The sequence below is a fragment of the Anopheles stephensi genome, chromosome 3 (genome assembly GCF_013141755.1).
Source record: "Anopheles stephensi strain Indian chromosome 3, UCI_ANSTEP_V1.0, whole genome shotgun sequence".
NCBI classification, from domain to species: Eukaryota; Metazoa; Arthropoda; class Insecta; order Diptera; family Culicidae; genus Anopheles; species Anopheles stephensi.
Genome location: NC_050203.1, coordinates 49,425,973 through 49,446,179, shown reverse-complemented (window position 1 = coordinate 49,446,179; position 20,207 = coordinate 49,425,973). Strand labels below are relative to the sequence as shown.

Genomic DNA, 20,207 nt, shown 5'->3' with positions numbered 1-20,207 from the left:
GAGAATCGACTCCACTTATGAAATCATACCCAAACGAGAGAGAGAGAGAGAGTGAGCGAGCGACCAGCCAAATGGTGAAGAGAAGTCAATGCTGTTGTGCGTCACACGGCCAAGGAAAATTGAAACACCAACCTCATCTTCACTTCGAATCCAGTGGTGAGGTCACTACAGTGGATAAGCGGGACGGGGTAAACGAGCAGGCAGTGGCAACGAGCGCCATACGAGAGGGTGCGAATCGTTAGTTTCCCCTCCCTGCTGGATAACAGTTGATTTCCTATGTACAACGGACGATTTGTTTCTATTCTTTGTTCGTGGCACGGACGGGATTGAGGCCCTCAGGTGCGGTAACAACACGTGATTTTGTTGGAACTGAAATTGTCATCGTTAGCTTGAGCATCACCATCATCATCGTCATCATCAATCTGATTGAAATGGAGAAGTCGAGTCGAGTGTCTCAGCACTCAGTGGGGTCGAGACACACACTATTCGATCCAACGCAAATGTCATCTACTAAATCATCCGTCACCGATGACGACAACGGGTGTATAGACAAAAGGTGAATCTAATGATACTGTGATTGCAACAATATTTACGACCTCCATATACAACGATGGCGAAGGAATGACGTAGAGAAGCAGTGGAGACGTCTTTGGAAGGCGTTTTGAACAATTTAATTCCATTTAGTTTCCTTTCCATTAGAGGATGACGGGCGTTGCATATCATATCGACACATACAACCCAACGTTATTATCACAATGTTCAGCCAACGATTAGTGTCCTATTATCACACTCATGAAATCTTTTCCAAAAGACCAATAACAACTCAAGACATCAGAATAAAAATGTACAACAGAAACAAAGCATAGCAAAGAAGCCTGCTTTTTTCCTTGTCTTTTTCCATGATGGTTCAGCTCGTGTCGAGAGATGTTAATATAAATAAAGAAAATAGATCGACCCACGCTAAGGTCCCGCCGAGGAAACCCCTTCGAGATGTCGTGACGCAGGTGATGTTTTTCTCGAAAACGGGGGTATTCACACAATTCCTTGGTGGATTTCCATTCCTTGCAAGCCATACAAACACACACACACCAGCAAACACCCAGTAATTCACAGTTCATTTAACTCAAATCAGCTGTCAACGACATTCGTTGAAGGCCTCTGACAGCTTGCCTGATGCTGTACGTAAGAAGATCAATATAAATTTCTACAGCACTTACACGGGTCGTGTACATTGTACCGTAAAACAATGGCAAATACATTAAACTCTCCAAGGAGATGATCCAGATGGGTGCAGCGTAAGTTGATCGTCCGTATGTCCTTCGGGTGGATTGAACACCTATCGAAGTATACACGCATAATACACGTTCTTCAGCTTGTTCGGAGAAAGCTTAACGCGCGTTGCGTTGTTGCTACCGGAAGAAGCAGAAGTTCAACAAGCTACAATCAGTAGATTATTCACACACTCTCTCTCTCTCTCTCTAGACGAAACCAACACGCACAGGGGAAGTGAAGATCTTGCGTACCCTCGTGCCACGATAAGGTTATGCTGCGATAACCTTTTCGGCAGTTGTCCCTAGGTCCGAAACCCGAACCCCTGTGAAGCGAGCCTCAGAGTAGTATGTTGCATTTAAAGTTCATCAAATATTCTGGCAGAATCGAAGAAGACATCGTTTGAGCACCGAATGATCCTGCCCAAGGCGGCCATGAGGAGCGCAATAGGATCGCAAAACTGGAAAGAGCTGGTTTTGGATCCCGTACGAGAATGAAGTTATCGACACGTTTTAATCTCTTCGACATGGGAGGGCAAAGGTAAGACAGAGTACGGCGTCCAACGGCAGCAAGTGCGATTGCGCGAGACTGCCGTTTGTATTATGTTAGCTTGTGTGTATATAAATAACGTCTGGTTTAATTCAACAACTGGCAAATCCGTGTACGACTTGACTTGCGCTAGCATGTGAAGTGTAAAGTCAAATGTGAGCTGCTGTGTGTGCTCCATGACGGCCAAGCGAATGCTCATCCAGCTGCCGTCGATTGATAATGTAGTAAACGATGAAAGCCCAAGTAGTAAGTGATCAGGCGTTAAAAGCGTGTTTGGAACTACGACACAACTAGGAGCACCAGCCAGTCACACTACTGGTGTGCATTCCATTTTCTCTCTTGTCCTTTTGAAGACCTTAGTCCTCTATCGACGCGATACAAATGGAAGCAACTCCATCGAGTGTTCTTACACGAGATGTAGAAAAAAGCCGAAATTAAATGATGAAAGAAATGTAGTCCTTGATTGGCCATTTAGTACAAGTTCCAGCCATTTAAAATCACACGCCAAGTGTCTACGAAAACACGCAGTCTGAGTGCGCCAAGCAGCAGAATGTGGTACTATTTTTAATGACACGTGCTGCTATCTAGTGCAGCAATTGCCAGAGCGCGGACGGCGTACTCGTTCAAAAATACACATATAACTAAAGCCAACAAGTACAACCAACACTCCGTTCTGCGATCGAAACAAAACGCTGCTGCGTGGACACAACAGGGCAACACACACCGCAGGAACGAAGGCAAGAGAGATTTTACCTCGGACCGGTTTGGTTCGCCACCGCTTCTGCCACCCGTCTATCGGAAGGTTTGGCAGAGAAAACAGCCTTCGCCTGCAGAGCTAGAAATACGCAACAAGTTAAGGTAACACGTTTCGTAAAGTCAAGCCTCTCTGTGAGGCGAGCATTGGGATGCACAGAAAGATTCCAGTGAAAGTTAATTATGCGAAGCCGTCGGTGTGACGATGATAATCAATTGAGCTAATTGATGCTGTGATCGTGAGCGGACCCGTGTCGTCATGAACCCTTTGACTTGAGTAAGTCTAAACTTAATTCATTCTAATCCAGGGATATCAAGAAGTCTTTCCTTAAATACATTGCACTCACATTGGAAAAGTACTTTTCCATACGCAGTGCCAGCCATGCTGTGGCCACGTGGAGGCTGTTAAGTCTGCGCCTTCACTTACATCAGTCCACTGTGGAACATTGATCAAGTCCAACAGATATTGAGCGGCACTGAGCGAAAGGCACCTTTCGCTGATCGATAATCGATGTGCACAGTCAGTATGAATCGATCGCCTAAGAGGAGGATGTGTAGAATCGTGCAATCATCGTAACAAGGTGCCACGGAACCATATAAAAGTACTTTTCTCGGTTACCTTCACATTGAAACATCCATACATCGGAATACAGATGAGCGAACCATTCGCATCAATCGTTTGTGCGTAGACGATGATCGCGATCGGTTGCGGCCATCGCAAAGGTTGTTTTGAACGGATGAACTAAATTAGAAACCATCGACCGTCGAAGACGGCTCACGATACATGACACAGTTCTATTTTTGAGCGACAGCGAGAAATAATGTTCTGCTTCTATGGCACAGTGATGTCAAACTCATGTTGGCACGTGGGTTGCGTTGTGTATGCAAAAATATTATTTCTTTAATTCAATTTACTTCCACAATAGCTAATTCTTTGCAAGTCATATGTTTGACGTGTGTATTCGTGTTCTAGCGACATTTTGAGGGTAATATCTATTTTGCTGTTTTATATTCTCAACTCATGGACTAAATAAATAAATAAATTTGTATGACCCAAATAGAACATACGGTCTAAGTTAGTGGAAATAGCTCAGATTGTATAATTGTGCACATCTACGATCAGATTGCATGTACGTCTGACGATTACTTCTACCGCACATCAAAACCGCTAAGAACAACACACCAAAGGCAAAATATCTCACAACCTTCACCACAACATTATCAACAGAACAACCATTCAGCCCGCAAGGTCAACGATTTATGTTCCATCGTTATCGGTTGAAGTTTGGTCATGTTTTAGACACTTTACAAGAACTGAGGACACCGATTCGACACAGAGTTTGTTCTGGAGGTGGACAGCAAGATAGTACATGGAATCTAAGGGGCAATGAAAATTGACATTGGATACTTTATATGCACTGAGTGTTCTCTTTCAACATTATAAAACTTAATTATCATATTAAAAAATAACATAGCCATCATTTAAGGAAGTCCTTGATATACCTTTGATGTGCTTCAATAATAATAAATCTACAAAGTTGAATCAAAACTGTGCATCCTGTGGATTTCAAGCAACATTTAATAGCATCCAATTTTACAAATAGCGTTACTTGTAGCATCTAAAACATACCTTTGTGACATTTACTGAATTTAAAGTCACGATCCATTTCGAGCCATTAAGCAGTTAATTAAACACATGTTCAAGGGATCGACAACTGGTGCGACAACTCCATATCAGTGCAGCAAAAATTTCAATGGGTTTTAAGAACCTTCGCCTCGCATGTGATTATTTAACCTTCCCCGGTAGACCTTGAAGGAAAATACCCATACAAAAACACATACATACACAACCTGGTGATGGTGGTTTGTATTTCATTGACATAACACGCTGCTGCTGAGGGTTTGAGGTTTGATGATGCTAGGGCGCAGGAAAGAAAACCCCTTCTACGATCTCCACACACGCGGCTAGACGAACGAATGTTCGCTGATTTCGAGTGCCAAACACAACTTCCACGGTGTGTTATCTCATGTGCAGTGCAGTCTCACGCAACACCGTGCAGCAAGCAACTTTGCCCTGCTGGTTTTCCTTGTTCACTAAGCAGCCAACCAGCTGTCGAACGCAATCAGCTGTTTCACAATTTTGGTGCGCTCAAGTGAAGGGTTGGGTGTATGGGAGTTGCGAGTGGCGAAGGATTTCGATACGATCATGATCGCATCGGGCTGGGGTCCTTGAAATGTCCGTACCAAAAACCAGAGCGAATGTATCGGTGGTAAGCAAGACCTATAAGGACAGGGTAGCTGCAGACGAGTAGCGTTACACTACTGCTTCACTCTCACCTTGCTGGTGTTTATGAAACTGGTCGCTTTGTGGATGTATTGTTGCAGCTGATTGATACAGTGCTCCTGGTGGTGGTGGTGGTTAGCAATTGGCAAGAGCCGTTCTGCCCACAAAACAACACGTGCCGATTTTCTTGCACTAAATACCTCTCTATCTTTTCGCCCTTGAGTTTTGCGTCAGCCATTTGACGTCGTCGTGCCTCGACACAGTGGCAGTTGGGGGCGCAACAGCAAAAACAAAAAAGAAAGTGAAGTCTAACGGTGCGCACTGGTTGCCTATCCTCCAGCCTTTCATTTGCCCACTAGGGGGGTTGAACAACGGGGCCGGGTTCCAGCTTTTGGTGAGACGGAACCGCGTAACATAAACCTCAATCAGCAGGCGTGAGTATGTGTGTATGTGTGTGTGTGTGTGATGAATAGCACGGAAATAACCACTCTTCCTTCGCTTGAATTGTTCTTCGCCAGCCACAACCACCGCAATTGACGTCGCATTTTCCACTGAGACTGGTCATTCTCAAATCCCAACAACATTTTATTTCCATCTCAACAGAGCTTTTAGCAGGCTGAGTGATGCGAACGGCATGCTAAACACGGCATGACACCTCTAGACAAAGCGGCAACCAGCAGTTGGGAAGCAGTTGATCATGCAAAAACTCGTGTCTCAGGTATCTCTACGGCTCGAGGTGGTATTAGTAAACTCCCCATTGCATTTGATCAGATGTTACGTTACACCTTCCCTCCTATCATCTGCTTACTTGTTCATTCAAACCTAACGCACCTCGCCGCAGTTGCATCGATTTTCCTCTATTGCTCCCAGCGAAGGCAAATCGAATTCTAATGAAATCCATACGGTCCACGTGCCGCAGAGAGCTGACGTTCGTGATGCGGGACGGTAACGAACACAAACACACAAACACACACTTTGCAATACTCTACAGTTCACAACACAAAGAAACCTTGATTGAAAAGCAAAGTGTGTTCAGCCCTCTCGTGCTAGGTAGTTGGTTGGTTACTTGATACATTATATCTAGTTTAAATCTGCTAAAGTACGTTGTCGTGCATGAACTTATTATCGGTTGGTTTGGTTGATAGCAGGAGCGTTGAAATTAACTGACCATAGATTGTGATAAGTTACATCAGAGCTGAGCGAGACTGGCATCACACAGCTGTTCCGGCATATTATCGTCATGTGTTAGACACTGCCCGTGACTCGAGAAAGTCTAACTAAACGAATGAATGAATGTAACGAATCTAACACACACACACAAAAGCGATACCAATTGAAGGTTAATCACGCAACGAAAATGCTAGGCCGGAAGGTTAAAGGTACAACGAAGTAGAGCGGAAGCAATCGTAACGCAAGCGGATGTTCTGGACGAACTTTACTGGCAGGGTATAAGATGCTACAGCCGTCGAGTAATGCCGGTGCATGGCTGTTTAAATTAAAGTATAGAACCGATGCAAACATCAGCCCAAGACTTAGAGGTTACATAAATGGAAATGAATTGAATATCGGGCCTATTGGAATATATTCCATTTTTTATAACGAACAAACATTCAAGAAGCAATCAGAAGCATCAAAGCTGTTCATCCATCTTTTTGTAGACTAATCAGTGGAAAACTAAAAACTTATAAGCTTGAGCCTTGTCCATTTTTAGCATGCCTACCATTTGCAGGTCTCCTCCAAACAGGTTTTACATGTAACAGTATCAAATACCGAATATGATGACATGATTTTATAGTCAGCATTCTCTGATGTAATTCAATCACATCGGCAAGTCATTCATATTACTCTTCCATACACCATCGGGGTCGGTCGTTCTCCAGGTCTTGAGAGACTCCACCACTTTATAGCACGTGAAGCGACCGCTATGGAAATTGTAATTGCAAGCGATCCATAATAGGTGATTGCGGTAGGTACACGTCGTCATTTGCACTCGTCCATTGAGTGTTCACGAGGTATGACACCCGAGGACAAATATACCTTGTTCAAGGACAGAACAAAGGGGTTGCAGAAAAAAGGAAACCTTTGCTTATTCAGACAGTTTACTCAAAATAATATTCGTCATTCGTCATGGATAATGTTTTAGATCGGAATAAAAAATCCGTTGTCTTAGTGAAAACGATGCATTTTCGGAGGGCAGGTACAGCTGAAGGTTACAGTAATCAATGTCAATAAAGTTTTGAAACTGTGATTGGTTTGAATGACCATTAAACGATCTATTGTTGGTAGATACACAAGTGATTCCAGCGTAGTGTACGGTCTGACAATAGTATGACAATCAGTTTATGCATGTGATCGAACTAAACGAAATATTTGGTTATATAAACCAATCTGCCGAATACCATTAGGGAAGTATACAGAGGTATACAGAATAATTGATGCAGTTTATGCTACTCACGAAGTCTAGCATACTATCCCCAGCGAGTATACGTTTAGTATTATGTACCTGGAAAAAGAAAGAGAGAGGATAACGCTTTAAAAAAATATATTTCAAAGGAATAAATATATTTTACAATTTTCAAAAAATAATATAACTTAAGTGCTCAATCAAGTGCTTAACCATTCCGCATGCTTCTTTGCGCTTCAAGACAATGCAAGAAAAAAATGAAGACTCTGTTTATGTTCTTTGGTTGAGTTGACCACCATCAATGATTTCTTTTTCGCAGCAAGTTGTTTTGTTGCATGAGCCGAAACGTCATCGGTAACAACGCGAACAACGAACAAAAAACCACCCTCGGACAGGTTTTTTTTATCTTAGCTTTTAATGCGTCGATTGTCCTCTCGATCATCGGCAAACACATATGAGGAAGGAACTAACTAAAGCGAACCACAAACACACATATACAAAAACGCAAAAGCTAGAAAACTTCATCCAATATTCATAAGACTTCCTCCTTCTGTTGCGAAGCTGTGCGCCGCTTTGCTTCGGTTAGCAGGCAGATAGCAGGACGGCAACGCTTACAAAAGGAACCCGCACAAACCTTGCCTAGCGGTCGGTGTCTGTGTGTTTCAGCTTCACTCAAAGCTCCCCACGCCGCGCGGTCATGCCATGATCATCTGCATGCGCTACACGATCTGCTCGTTCACCTCTAAAAATATAAACACTCGGTGTTGTGTTTGACTAAGGTATGACATAGCCGCCCTTATTCTATACATCCCAGAGGACACAACACAACAGCATCATTCGACACATCGAACGGATCTGGATACCACCACCACACGTTGCTTCGTGTGTCCCTCTTGATTCGCATTCGGTTTTTGGTGCTTTGTAAATAAACGCTTAATGACGTTGGCGGACCATCAGGTTCTAGACGGACCCAGCATTGTCGACTACATTTGGGCAACAAGGTAACGCACAACGGCCCAGATTTAGACCCCCACTCCCTTCCCGTATACACAATTGGCAGAGAGAATTGAGGGCTGCTACTCACAAAATTTTGGGAGTAGCTGTGCTGCTGCTGGTGTTGAAACTAACTTGAAACAATACCTTTACTTCCTATATCAACCTCAAACAATGGAATCTATTTCCCCTTGCTATATCGACTGTTAGCTGTAGCAATGTTCAGTTGCAACCTTAAAGATTTGTTTCGATGCTTGTCGGGCAAAAAAGTAATATCCTTAAATCTTAAATTTATCCTTTCCTTGTTCGTTGTTCAACGATAGTGGAATGCCCAAAGTCCCAAAAAAAAAAACAAGCTAAAAACCTATGTTGATGCTGCGCTATGTTTATACCCCGCCCTAAATTCAGCTCCCCCGATTCTTCCTGCTCTACTTGGTCTTTATCTCTTCGGATTGATGTTGCTGATGGGGGATCATTCGCACATTCGCGCATGAGCCTATTTCTTTTTCTGTTTACATTTGGCCGTTTTGCTCGGAAACATACACACACACTAGTTGCCCCAACCAGCCAGAGAGTTGTTTAGAGAAGACTACCGAGACTACACCAGAACAGATCGCACACAATCGATCGTGGGGTTTTCATTCGGGGCGAGCACGCAAATGGACGACCCAGCATGTATAGGAGATAATGCTAGAAGCATGACGAAGGAGGGTGGATGCGTATATGATGTGGGTTTAGCGTAAAACTTGAAAATACTGCCTAAAACTGACCTGCCGAAAATTAAAAACAGGGTAGAGTGCTCAGTTATCCGGCTGCAGTACAGTAAGCTTCGAATGAACAAAAAAAAAATACGACCATTTTCCTACTTCTGCAAGCTACGACTTGCTGCCGACGGACTTTGATAGAATTAAACTTAACTGCGTGACTGTGTATGAGCGTGCGTGTGTGTGCTTTTTGTTTTGTTTTTTTCCGAACACATGTGTTTTCACTGCCCCTTCTTTTCATCCCTCACACATAATCCACCCCTTCCATTTAGCTTACACCCTTGAAATGATCAAAACCACATTCTCGCTCTCACGCACACTACCATCGTTTTGACAGTGCTGCTGCTGTCGGAACCTGTGTATATCCAGCAGGTGGCGAAGAGCGGCGCGTGTACATAACACAGCGAGCAAGCGAGCGGTTGGATGTGTCAAACGGCTAAAAGGGGGTGTGTGTGCCTCCGCAGGAAGGGATGATGATGTTGAGCGTGTGTGCTATTGCGTTTGATGAGAACGGAAAACTACGTTGGTGTTGATGTTGCGCATGCCATGGTCACCGCACGGTGGATATATTCCGAGCGTTCGCCGTGCGAGTGCGAAAGAGAGAGAAACTGTTTCACCGCGTGCAATGGCGATATATGACAGTTTGGCGTTTATATACAGAAATCAGCTGGTCGATTTTGAGACAGTGTGTGTGTGAGTACAAAACATCGGGACCATTTTCCTCTACTGCTACTGCGCCCAACAAACAGCAAAACCCGATTCTTCTTTTCGTCCTCCATCTGTCACAAGGCTTTTTTTTTGCTTATATTCTTCCTCCCAACATAAAACCGATATTTTGTGTTCAATTCTAAATGTTTTTTTTTCAAACGGCTACTTATGCTATTAGCAGCACCACCATCCCTGATTTGTTCCATCTCTTTCTTCATTTGTCTATATGCTTTCGGTAAGATCCGACCAAGCAACAGTGCCCCTTTGGAATCCTGCCATCAGCCGTACGCAAGGTGTTGGTATTTGTGCGCACAATTTGAACCATGATCTACCTTCTCCGAGTGTATTTTACACGGTGAATAAATGTGAATGAAGAAACCAGCATAATACCCAACAAAATTCATAAACGGGCTCCGAAGAAGACGGTAAACGGTAAACAACGTCATCGTTGATAATAACACAGTGCAAAGGAACTTCTGATACTTTCGTGAACATAAAATCTTTTCATTCAAAACTTCAGCTAGAAAAAAAAAATTGTTGAATGAGGCGAATTACGCATTGCCCTTTGAATTCTAACTAAAGTCCGTCACGTGTTCATATATCTCTATTCCACTGATATAAGAGGAGTGGACAAGAATCGTCGTTCAAACAGTTCCGGCAGCATAGAAACGTGGTGTATCAGCATTGCGAGGCATGCCTTATTGATCATGGCTTCTCAAGGTCTTTATCGAAGCATAACGAAGGAAGTTTTGACAAAATTGCCTCGTTTATCTTTTGCTCTCACTCAAAATATTCCAACAGCGTACCAAGATTGTCATCTACAACAAACCAAATTGGCCATAGTGGTAGTGTACTCAATCTTACTACAAAACGAGATTTTATGAATAAACGACAAAAACTTTATGAATAAAGCACAATAAAAAAACTCTTGAATTGGTAGCATTTCCTTCTTAAAATGAGAATAAAAAAACACTCTTCATCAATCCATCGCAACCAAATTTGCGTTAATACGCAATTTCATGTATCCTCACAGGTTTCCCCCATATTCGGGATTCTTCGCCTTCTTTGTATCCGCTCTGTAAGGCTGTCTCTCTCTCCTTCTCACTTGCTCATTTCATTTTAATTCTCTCATGTACGGCGTTGCGCTTGTGAGGAGATGATCGCGAGGAGAACGAACATGTTCAAGCTGCGAGAGGATGATGCGATATGAGATTCGAGGCGACGAAAACAGAAAAAACAACATACGCAATCCCTTCAATGACGACTGATTTCAACATGCTTCACGAACACACACACACCCAGACCGAGGTGGTGCACACACGTTTCGATTGAAGTGTGGTGGAACGCTACGCACAATACAACAACTGTTCCTGTTTTATCTACGCAATTGGACGGAACCTACGCACCTTCGCAAACTTAGAGCGTCCAACACGCCTGAACCAGATGAGTGTTGTGTGGTTCGTTTCGCACACAACGATAAGGGAAAACGGGCCCAACCTGTCGTCCGCTGCTGCTGCCCACATCAATCAGAAGTACCGAACGGTTATCTTTCGTCGTTTTTTCCTCCCCCCCCCCCCCCCCCCTGCAACAACACCCGAGCCCGTGCATGTTATTCTTTGCTGACACGCTTTACATTGGCTTTCTGTGCTGTAGTGAAAGGTCTTTTTTGCTGACGTAAAATTTGTGTTGCGACGTAAAATTCAGAAGAAAAACCCTGGCCTTTGCTAAGATGAAATTGAGTACGGAAGGATACACGTCCTAAAACGACGCAAAAAAAAACAACTCAGACGATAGGGGTCGATCAACCCATCTGTACTGGGAAGGGGAAAGGCCAACGACATTCTGATGCTTTGAAAGTTAAATGAGCAAAACAACACCACAAACAAGCGAAATACATTAATGTGTCCCTTCTTGCACACATTCATATGCAAACAGGAACATAAAGCAAAATCAAAAATCCTGCTGGGTTAAATTGGACAAAAAACATCGTCATTAAGGAGGCATGTGAGATGAGTCAAGGAAGCCTTAGAATTTTTACCACTTTGTCCTTAGCTGTGTGTGTAAATGTTTATCAAAAACAGCTGATAAAGTAAACAATAGGTGTGAGGTATAAAGTAAGAAATTCGTTAGAAAAATTACCTTTTGTTTAGTTCTTTTGTTATATGCATAGACTGCTGCTTAATATCTTCCAACATCGCTTAGGATAAAGACCGCTATCGCCGCAATAAGTTTCTCCGATAGTAGTGCCTTATCTTATCGACCGACCTACATGGGCGATAGCGAACATATCTCCGGCAGCCGCAAAACCAAACCTATCTCTACATTAGCAACATTTGTCACCGCAGAGAGATTCAAAACTATATATACTATGATCACACAGTAGTTCTGTCGATAAATGTGGAACGATTCAGATTGGACTCATGGCCCATAGACTTTGAACATATGGTTATGTGTGAAATATGTACAAGGAAGCTACCACAGTACTAACAGGCAATACAGTCGCCTTTCTAGCAGGCAGGGTAAGTCATTAACTGATAACAACGACCGGTAGCATTGCCGGTCCGGTCTGGGGCACAGACATACACATCATCGATGGTCGCTTCAAAGTCCTTCGCTAATGGGCTGAGTGTGAATTGCGTCTCCGACATGTCTAACAGCTGCTACAACACGCATGAGCACGTTTTTGTATCCCGACGAAATTTGATAAAACTCTCATCATGACCTAGTGCATCTTCTGGTCAGTAGTGCATGAATGCGTTAGTGGATTAGAATTTTCTACTTATTTTCTGGCTCTTAGTTTTGTATGCCCACAAGGACAAGCAAGACTTGCTGAAAGGTAATTTATGGATCAAAGTTCAACTTAACGTGCATCGTCAAATGACCTCAAATTCTATTTTGTTTCTGCTTCGTGCAAAACGAGGTTACAAACAAGCCACGCTGGCACGCGGTCATTGATAATGATGCGAATTCGCAAGTCTTTGGCGTTAAAGGACAAAGGGGAGAGGTGCTGCGAGCCCCGATCAAGTTATTTCCCTCACTCCAACAGTTAAGCGTCTCGTTGCTTCCAATGCGATAAAGTGTTGAACGCGAAGAGGGCTCCGCCACACGTTAAATAATAATCAAGCTAGGACAATATGAACCGTACGCAGGCGTACGTTTCTTCAGATTACGGCGAAGGCATTCATTTGCTATCAGTAGGTGTGTAGCAAAATTAAAACCATTTCATTAAGCCCCTTACCAGCCAGGCCTGTGGTGTCTGTGGGAAAGTTTGTCAACTTTTTGATAATTGTGGCATTGGAGATAACAATCAGATTCTCAGCAGCAGACAAATTAGCAGCAAAATCGAGCGTTATTAGATTAGACCGTAGACAATCGCCGGACCGTCTCAGGCAGAAGGCAGACAGACAGGCAGGGCGACCATTAGTCTCACAGACATAAACACATTAAAGCCAAACCTTTCATGGTCGTCTTCAACGCAATTTAACAAAGTAAAGTAATTTGGATCATATACATCGTGACATGGAAGTGTCATTGCAGTATCCCTTGTTAACAACAACTTCAGAATATCTTTTTTCCAAAAATCGCAGTTAATCGCAGTCTGATACATTCGATTACCTATCCCTACTAGAAAACTCATGTCACTTTCAGGGATCGCAAGGCATACAGATAACTGCTTTCTTATTAATGCATCCACCTTCTTCTACCGACCCATAAGTAAGCTTAGTGAAGAAGTGGTCTCACTAAAATTAACCTCCTTAAAGTGTACGCACCTTACGCTGCAAGACGAAACAAGCTTACTCTCTGCTTCATTCGCTCAAAATTGGACCAGCCCACAAAAGCTCGAAGACAACAGACCCCGGGTGGTAGTTTTACATTGGCAGGGCTTATTACATGTTTTCCTTCGAAGCAACAGTAAGCAGCAGCACGGGATATTGCATAAGTGGCCAATCGGATTTCTCTTTTCCATTACTTTTATGTGTTCGAGCCCACGAGGCTAATATGCTTCCATTTCTCGGTGTACGAACTACCCCACCCCAAGCGCAAGTGTGTTTATTACGCTGCTGCTGCCACAAACCCTTCCGCATCTTGGCGCATGTTTGAACAATTGTTTCATTATGATGAAAATGTGGTTAAACGCACATTCCGTATACGAAAGACTTTCGGCAGGAAAGGTAAACTTCCTTCACGATGATGGCATAGGGAACATATCAACGTGGCACACGTTGTGCTCAGAAATGAAGAGATCTACTGTGTGATGGACTGAATCAGTGATTAAAGTTGGTTGCCGTGTCCATTGCCAGCACACGCTCTTATCGTTACGGTGATAGTGCGCACCAACGCTATTTATCTTCAACACAACCCCTGCACACCTCACAAAAACCCCGGGAATATTGTGACCCAACGTCGAGTCAGCAAAAGGTGATGTGAATCGTGCTCATTTTAATGTGACATACGCAAGCACACCAATGAACGAAGACTTTATACACTCGGACAAAGAAATTCAGGCATTCTAGCAGTAGTCCATCCAACACAGTGTAAATGCTGGTGCTGGTTGCGTCCCATCCGAAGTGGGATTCAATATTTTGCGCATGTCCTCGCCCGCCACGGCTCCTCCTTGTTTTCGACCTTGTTTCAAATGGGACCGCGTGCAGCTAAAAATCCTGGTTTTCATACCGTACCCCGGGAATCCCTTTACAGAGACAAAGAACGTTGCTCAGGAATGGAAATCCCTGTCAGACAGATGTACTAGCATGAATTGATTTATTTAAAAGCATTGATTTGATAAATGTGAGCAGAAGCACTTTCTTTAATTCCATTAAGTTCTTATTGATTGTGTACCTCCATGTTGTTAGATAAAATCGAATGAAGCAAGCTGATAAACGTTAAGAAATAAACTTTATTTCTACTTATTGCTTTAATGAAACATATAGAATAGCACACAACACAATAAGTTTTATGTTAGTGAAAGCAAAAAAACACTATTTTATTTTTACACAGAAGAAAACGCTTCAACACGCCTTTGTTGTCTGCATTGCAGCCAGAAAGTAAATAGGGAAACATTTCCTCCACCTGCAAGCAAAAAAAAAAAGGAAACCAGACGACTTAACCCACTCGACGTACGATGGTCCGGTCCGGCAACAAAGAACGCAACAAACTTTCCCAATTCAATTTTGTGCAGATGGATGCACCATCCCTGTTATCCTCCATTCTCGTCCCTCCCAACTAAGAGCAGTTCGCCATTATCCTTGGCCTCGATACCTCTATTTCCGTTACGATGCGTTTTAAAGGTGGTTTTAAAATGAAAAAAAAATAGGAAAAAGATTCATACATTTTTACTTCCGTCTATTTGCTGAGCAACGTGCAAGTATGCTCTAAACTAATGCAAGCAAATGGCACGACGGAAGAAAAGATATTCGCCATGTGTGGAGATTATCATTCTGAATAAGATGCACGTCCGCTTTGAACGTTGGCAAAAGAAGTTCCTCGGTAGTCGTTGGGGCATTGGGGCTGCATTGAAAAATAATACATATACATTTCTGCTTGACGACAACGTTCTATTCAGATTAAAGATTATTCTGACTGAATTGATCCTATTGATCCTATTTGCTTCGTTAACTCATTTTTAAATCATGTATTGGAATGCTGTCTTTCCATCTTCTTAATGGCTGAGAAAACGGTTGATTGTTTGACTTTTCGACGAGCAAGAAGAATAATTTTCCTACTCCTAATTCCTACTCTGGTGATAATATGAACATACAAATTTCACGCTGACGATAAGCCACAACAAATCGTTCCGAACAGCAGTCATTCTCCCTTTCGAAAAACCTTCCACCAAAACGTGTTCCCGAAGCCAACGTAAGGAAAACGTGAAATGAGATCTCGAAAGAAAAGGCAAACCAGCGCACCTCGGGGAAACAGCCAGACAAGTCCAGAGAATGGGGAAAACAAACTGGAAAGAAACAAAATCAAACACATCCACGGGCACGCAGGACACTGACAAAGCTTGTTGGAGAGATAAAGAAGTCCCGCCGTCCGTGTGAACTCTTGGACGAAAACACAAAACCCATTTGCTCTTCCCGCTTATGCTCGACAACGCACCACAGAAGGAGAGCCGGAACGGGGCAACAAACAAAGATAACATACAGCAAAAGCACAGCGAATCCGTGCCCCGTGTCGTTGAAGTTACAAATGCATCCCCTCCCCCTTCGGCGGTCACCTCTTTGGCCCCGCGCTGCCGTTGCATCGATGCACTGGTGCAAGTTGGTTTATTTGATTCACTGCCTTTTTGCCTCATGTCTCGTGCGTTGAAAACCTCTTAACGCTTCTTTCTTTTGTGTACTCAGTCAGACAGACACACAGACGATGGTTTTTTTTGCATAACAAGGATCAATTGCAGAAGGGTGGATTGGGGTGTCAACATACCCGGCTTGTATCCCAGAGCAACTGCGGAGTTATAAGAGATTCATCAGTTTAAAGAAAAAGACTAAAAGAAACACGTGTTTTGTTCAAAATGGCCAACGGAACCACACGAAGGTGGTTCCACACATCAAACGAAGTGTGATGTTCATTCAGCCTTATTCTTCGCGCTACGATTAGTCCAGCCCCATCGCTGCAGTGCAGTTCAGTCACTAAACGCATTAGTGCATTGTTTCTCCTGTTCCGCTGCGGACACTATTGACATAGATGGGACTGAAGCAGGTAACTTGAACCTGGTGCGCTCTTTAAGTTAACTAACCATTCCCAACCAGCAGGAATAATAGCTACCACCAAGCACAACCATCGAAAGGTGCGGCTGTTCTTTGTTGTCTGTGGAAATTGGTCGGCTCCGAGCTGAGTACGCGATGTCAGTCTGTCCCCACTCCGTCCTCATCATTGTCCCCATAATCCGCGCTCGCTACATATATAATATAACAGGATGATTGCATTACATACAAAGCTAAACAACAACAAAAAACTAAATGCTGCTCATTGCTACTATCTTACTGACTGATACATTACTCTACATAAGACTTGTGCAAAACAATACGTAAAATTGCACCATTTTGATTGATGTAAATTGGGGGTAGAACGTACACACACTTGCCCCCAAAGTTCGTTGAACCCCGACGGGTTCTTCTGTTCGGGTTTTCATCGCATTTATGCGCCCAATACTCTACGCAAGCGAGTCATTCAAGCGTCAAAATCAATGAAAGGATGAGGCCGAATGATGTGCGTTATATATCAAGCGCTTGGAATCACAAACGGGGGAAAAGATAATTTACCGGACAGAGTAATGCAGAACACGCTTCATGAGCGCAAAAAGCTTCCAAAAGATTTAAATATGTTTTAGCAAATATTTTAGTAAAATGCTCTAAAGCATAGAAAAAAAATTTTGCTGCAAAACCAGAACCACAGTAAACAAGTTTACAATTACAGGTCCCTCGCTTGATCCCGGAGGTACGACTTTCTAAAACGTGCCCTTCATCATGACGCAATGAGGCTTTGCAAAATCTCCCCAAAGTACGTCATCCACTCCATTTTGTGCTCGTTCCGCTGAATGGTGGCAAGCGTCGAATGGTGCGGCTCGATAACCACGCATATTACAAAGCAAAGTGTGTGATAAAAAGCAGCTTCCAAACTATCTGAAATCAACGTTTGCTGTATGCTTAATTATCCATCCGTAATTTCCAAAACGAAAATTATATTTTGTGATCAATGGTTTGCTTCTGCGCTGCCTGCCAAACGAAAAGAACCACTGCCAACCGGAGTCCCGAAGTCCGATTTGACAGAACACTGTTTTTTTTTTTTTTTTGCTCGCCACCTACTGTCGATGGCTGACAGCTGATTTTGTTGACAGTCCGCTTTTCGTTGCGTTCGTGTTCGTTCGTCTCCCTTCGCAACACGTTCGCTCTTTCCGCTCGCTCTCACACACTCTCTCTCTCTCTTGGCACCGTTGCTACACATGCAGAACGCAAACATCTCACCAACACCAACACCCTACGCAATCAATTCTAGTTGCAGCTGTGTGAGTCCATTCCACACGCGAAACCTATCGTGGTGTGCATGATATTTTTAATTGATCACAGCAAAAAGTTCACAAATAGAGTAAGCAAAATGTATATTTTACGTGGAATTGTAGCAGAACACTTATATAAAAGGGTAAAATTCCGTCATAAACTGCCAACCGAAGAGAAGATACGGCATAAAGTTTGTACATAACACAATTAAATGATCTTTAATTGCTTTCAATACGCTCCCCGACACCACTTACCTTGTTGAAGTAGATTCGAAGAAACTCGATAGCACGAAGATAATGTTATATAAACCCGTTTTTCAGACACGGAAAGTCTTCTTTCACCAGTTTAATCAGCATATTGTCTCACGTATGGGGTTTTTTTCCCCTATCGCAATCACTTTGTGTGTGACGGTGAACAATTTTCCTCCACACCTTCGTCCGATAGCAACACACGGCAGACGGTCCTCCTGCGTTTAGTCCGAGGTACGATTTTTCCTTGCATGCACTGGCACGACACGGTGGGCAAATGATTGTAGCACCCTGGAGGACCACACGCAAGGCAGAGCAGTAGTGACAGATTGTTTTAGTTTGATTTTCACACACAGCAATAAAAACGGTCTCAAAAAAAACAACGATCGTACGTCTCACAAACTTAACGGAGATTGCACTATTGTTGCAGTATAAATCGCGAACGAAAAGATTTGCTTAAAAATACACACGATTCCTGCGATAATCACACACTGCACAAACACGGCCAGCCAGCGCTCGATTGCAACGCACGCACGATTGACAGAAGTCAAATTTCCTCACAAAATAATCACTGCGACCCCACGGACAGAAGCAGCCTTGAGTGTGCGATGTACTACAGCACCCCTTCTTCTGACGGCGGTCAGCAATGAAATAGCGACGAAATAAGAAAACCACGCACGGCTTGCTTGGATCCCCGATGGAAAACTTTTATTTGGTTTGCTGCGACCGTCGTCTCTCCCTGCTGCTTCCGATAACGTTGCGCTTCTCCTGCTCTTGCTGGTATAAATTTCCTTCGCTCACTTTTCCACACACAACATCTCACGCACACTGTCGCACAACCCAGATATGTGTTGCTGTACTCTGTGCTCGTTCTCGCTTCACTTTCCCGTTTCGCTCACTCTACCGTGGCGCTTATAGGCTCCCCTTTTGCTCGTCTCTCTCGCTCGCTCGCACTATAGTATTGGCTTTGTTTCTTTAGTTTCGCTCTCGGTCCGACTCACGTCTATCTCGCTTCGTAGCCTTTCTTTTTCGCTCGACGTCCCGTTGGCCACTGGTGTGCAGTATCAGGGTCAGTGAAAGAAAAATCAGACTTCACTTTTTGTCTTTTGGGGCAACAATTTTTGCAATTGGTCTTCGCAAACTGGCCCCACAATAATTTGTCCGAGTATCCAACAATGTCAGACAAATGCTACACAGACGCTGGGCACGCTAGTTTTCACACCATTTGCATTAATTTAGCTCCACAGCAGTATTAGAGCAGTGTTGACTAAGCCTGGCGCACGTATTTAAACCGGAGTTTCGAGTTCAATGAATAATGATTGATCGTGCTTGCTGGATCATATTCCTGCTTGCTGGAGCTGCTTTCAATTGCACTGACAAATTTTGCTACCTTGCCTGGAACGTTCGCTCGATGCAGCCCGTCTGCGAACGGGGACTATTTTTTACCGAAGAGTCCGCGGGGAGCACCTTTACACACATACACCCATATCTCTGGGAGTTGACAGTAAGTACTGCAGGCGATGTGTAGACAGATATCCTTTTCTTTTTCTCCACCTCCAAAATGGTTTGGAACGGAATCGAAGGAAAACTGGTCTGGCCGGAGATGCTTCACTTAACACTTCCGCTCGCACTGCACTGATTTTGAGAAAGATTCAATGAAAATCGTTCAAGCTTAGGACACAGGCTGTTCCTGAACACAGTGGTCCGAAAGTGGAGGTAGAAACAACTATGGCTCCCTTCGGTGCAAGTAGTCTCGATCGAACAGCTCGAACGTCCAAGCGCAGCATCCACAGTGAACAACGAAAACTGAATGGCTCAAGGTACGTACGTTCCCGTGCTCCGAGACCATTTTTTCCTACCATTCGCGTGAAGACCAATGTAGGAATCCCATCTACCGGCATTAGTGCAAAAGAAATAGCCTCTGCCTACTGTGATACTCGGCATGCTTTACTCCTGCGGAATCGAGCCCTCGCTCAATGCGTGAACACGGATTTTGATATACAAAAACCCCTAGCGCATGAGATTTTTAGGGAAGTACAGTTTTGTTATAGAAATTTGGCAATTTATGTTATGATAGCAACACCTACAACGGTTGTGTGGATCGATTTGAGGTTGAAAGCATTACAATAAATCACTATACAAGGAAATAATTTAATTACCAGAGCTAAACATGAAGTTGCTGAAGAGTAGATATGCTCGATGGTGTGAATTACTTTTTGACCAAATGTATGTCCCACA

At 43.5% G+C, this 20,207-nt stretch overlaps 1 protein-coding gene and 1 long non-coding RNA gene across 6 annotated transcripts in view; one reads left to right on the top strand and one right to left on the bottom strand.

Moving 5' to 3' along the window:
• LOC118509066 overlaps positions 1 to 19,879 on the bottom strand; it is a 31,092-nt gene extending 11,213 nt beyond the window's left edge. The window contains exons 1-2 of one of the 5 annotated variants that reach the window (XM_036049187.1): positions 17,976 to 19,879; positions 7,311 to 7,358 (exon numbers count right to left, since the gene is read on the bottom strand). In XM_036049187.1, the coding sequence (XP_035905080.1) occupies positions 7,311 to 7,322 (12 nt within the window). In that variant the 5' untranslated portion in view covers positions 7,323 to 7,358; positions 17,976 to 19,879. Of the gene's footprint in view, positions 1 to 7,310; positions 7,359 to 7,893; positions 7,961 to 14,836; positions 14,953 to 17,975 lie in introns of those variants that run through there. The other 4 variants (XM_036049186.1, XM_036049185.1, XM_036049189.1 and 1 more) reach the window with 4 other exon arrangements.
• On the top strand, positions 1,830 to 8,590 carry LOC118509067. Its single transcript, XR_004905839.1, has 2 exons — positions 1,830 to 5,289; positions 5,374 to 8,590. It is a non-coding gene; the product is annotated as an uncharacterized LOC118509067 (long non-coding RNA).
• Positions 19,880 to 20,207: the final 328 nt, after the last annotated feature.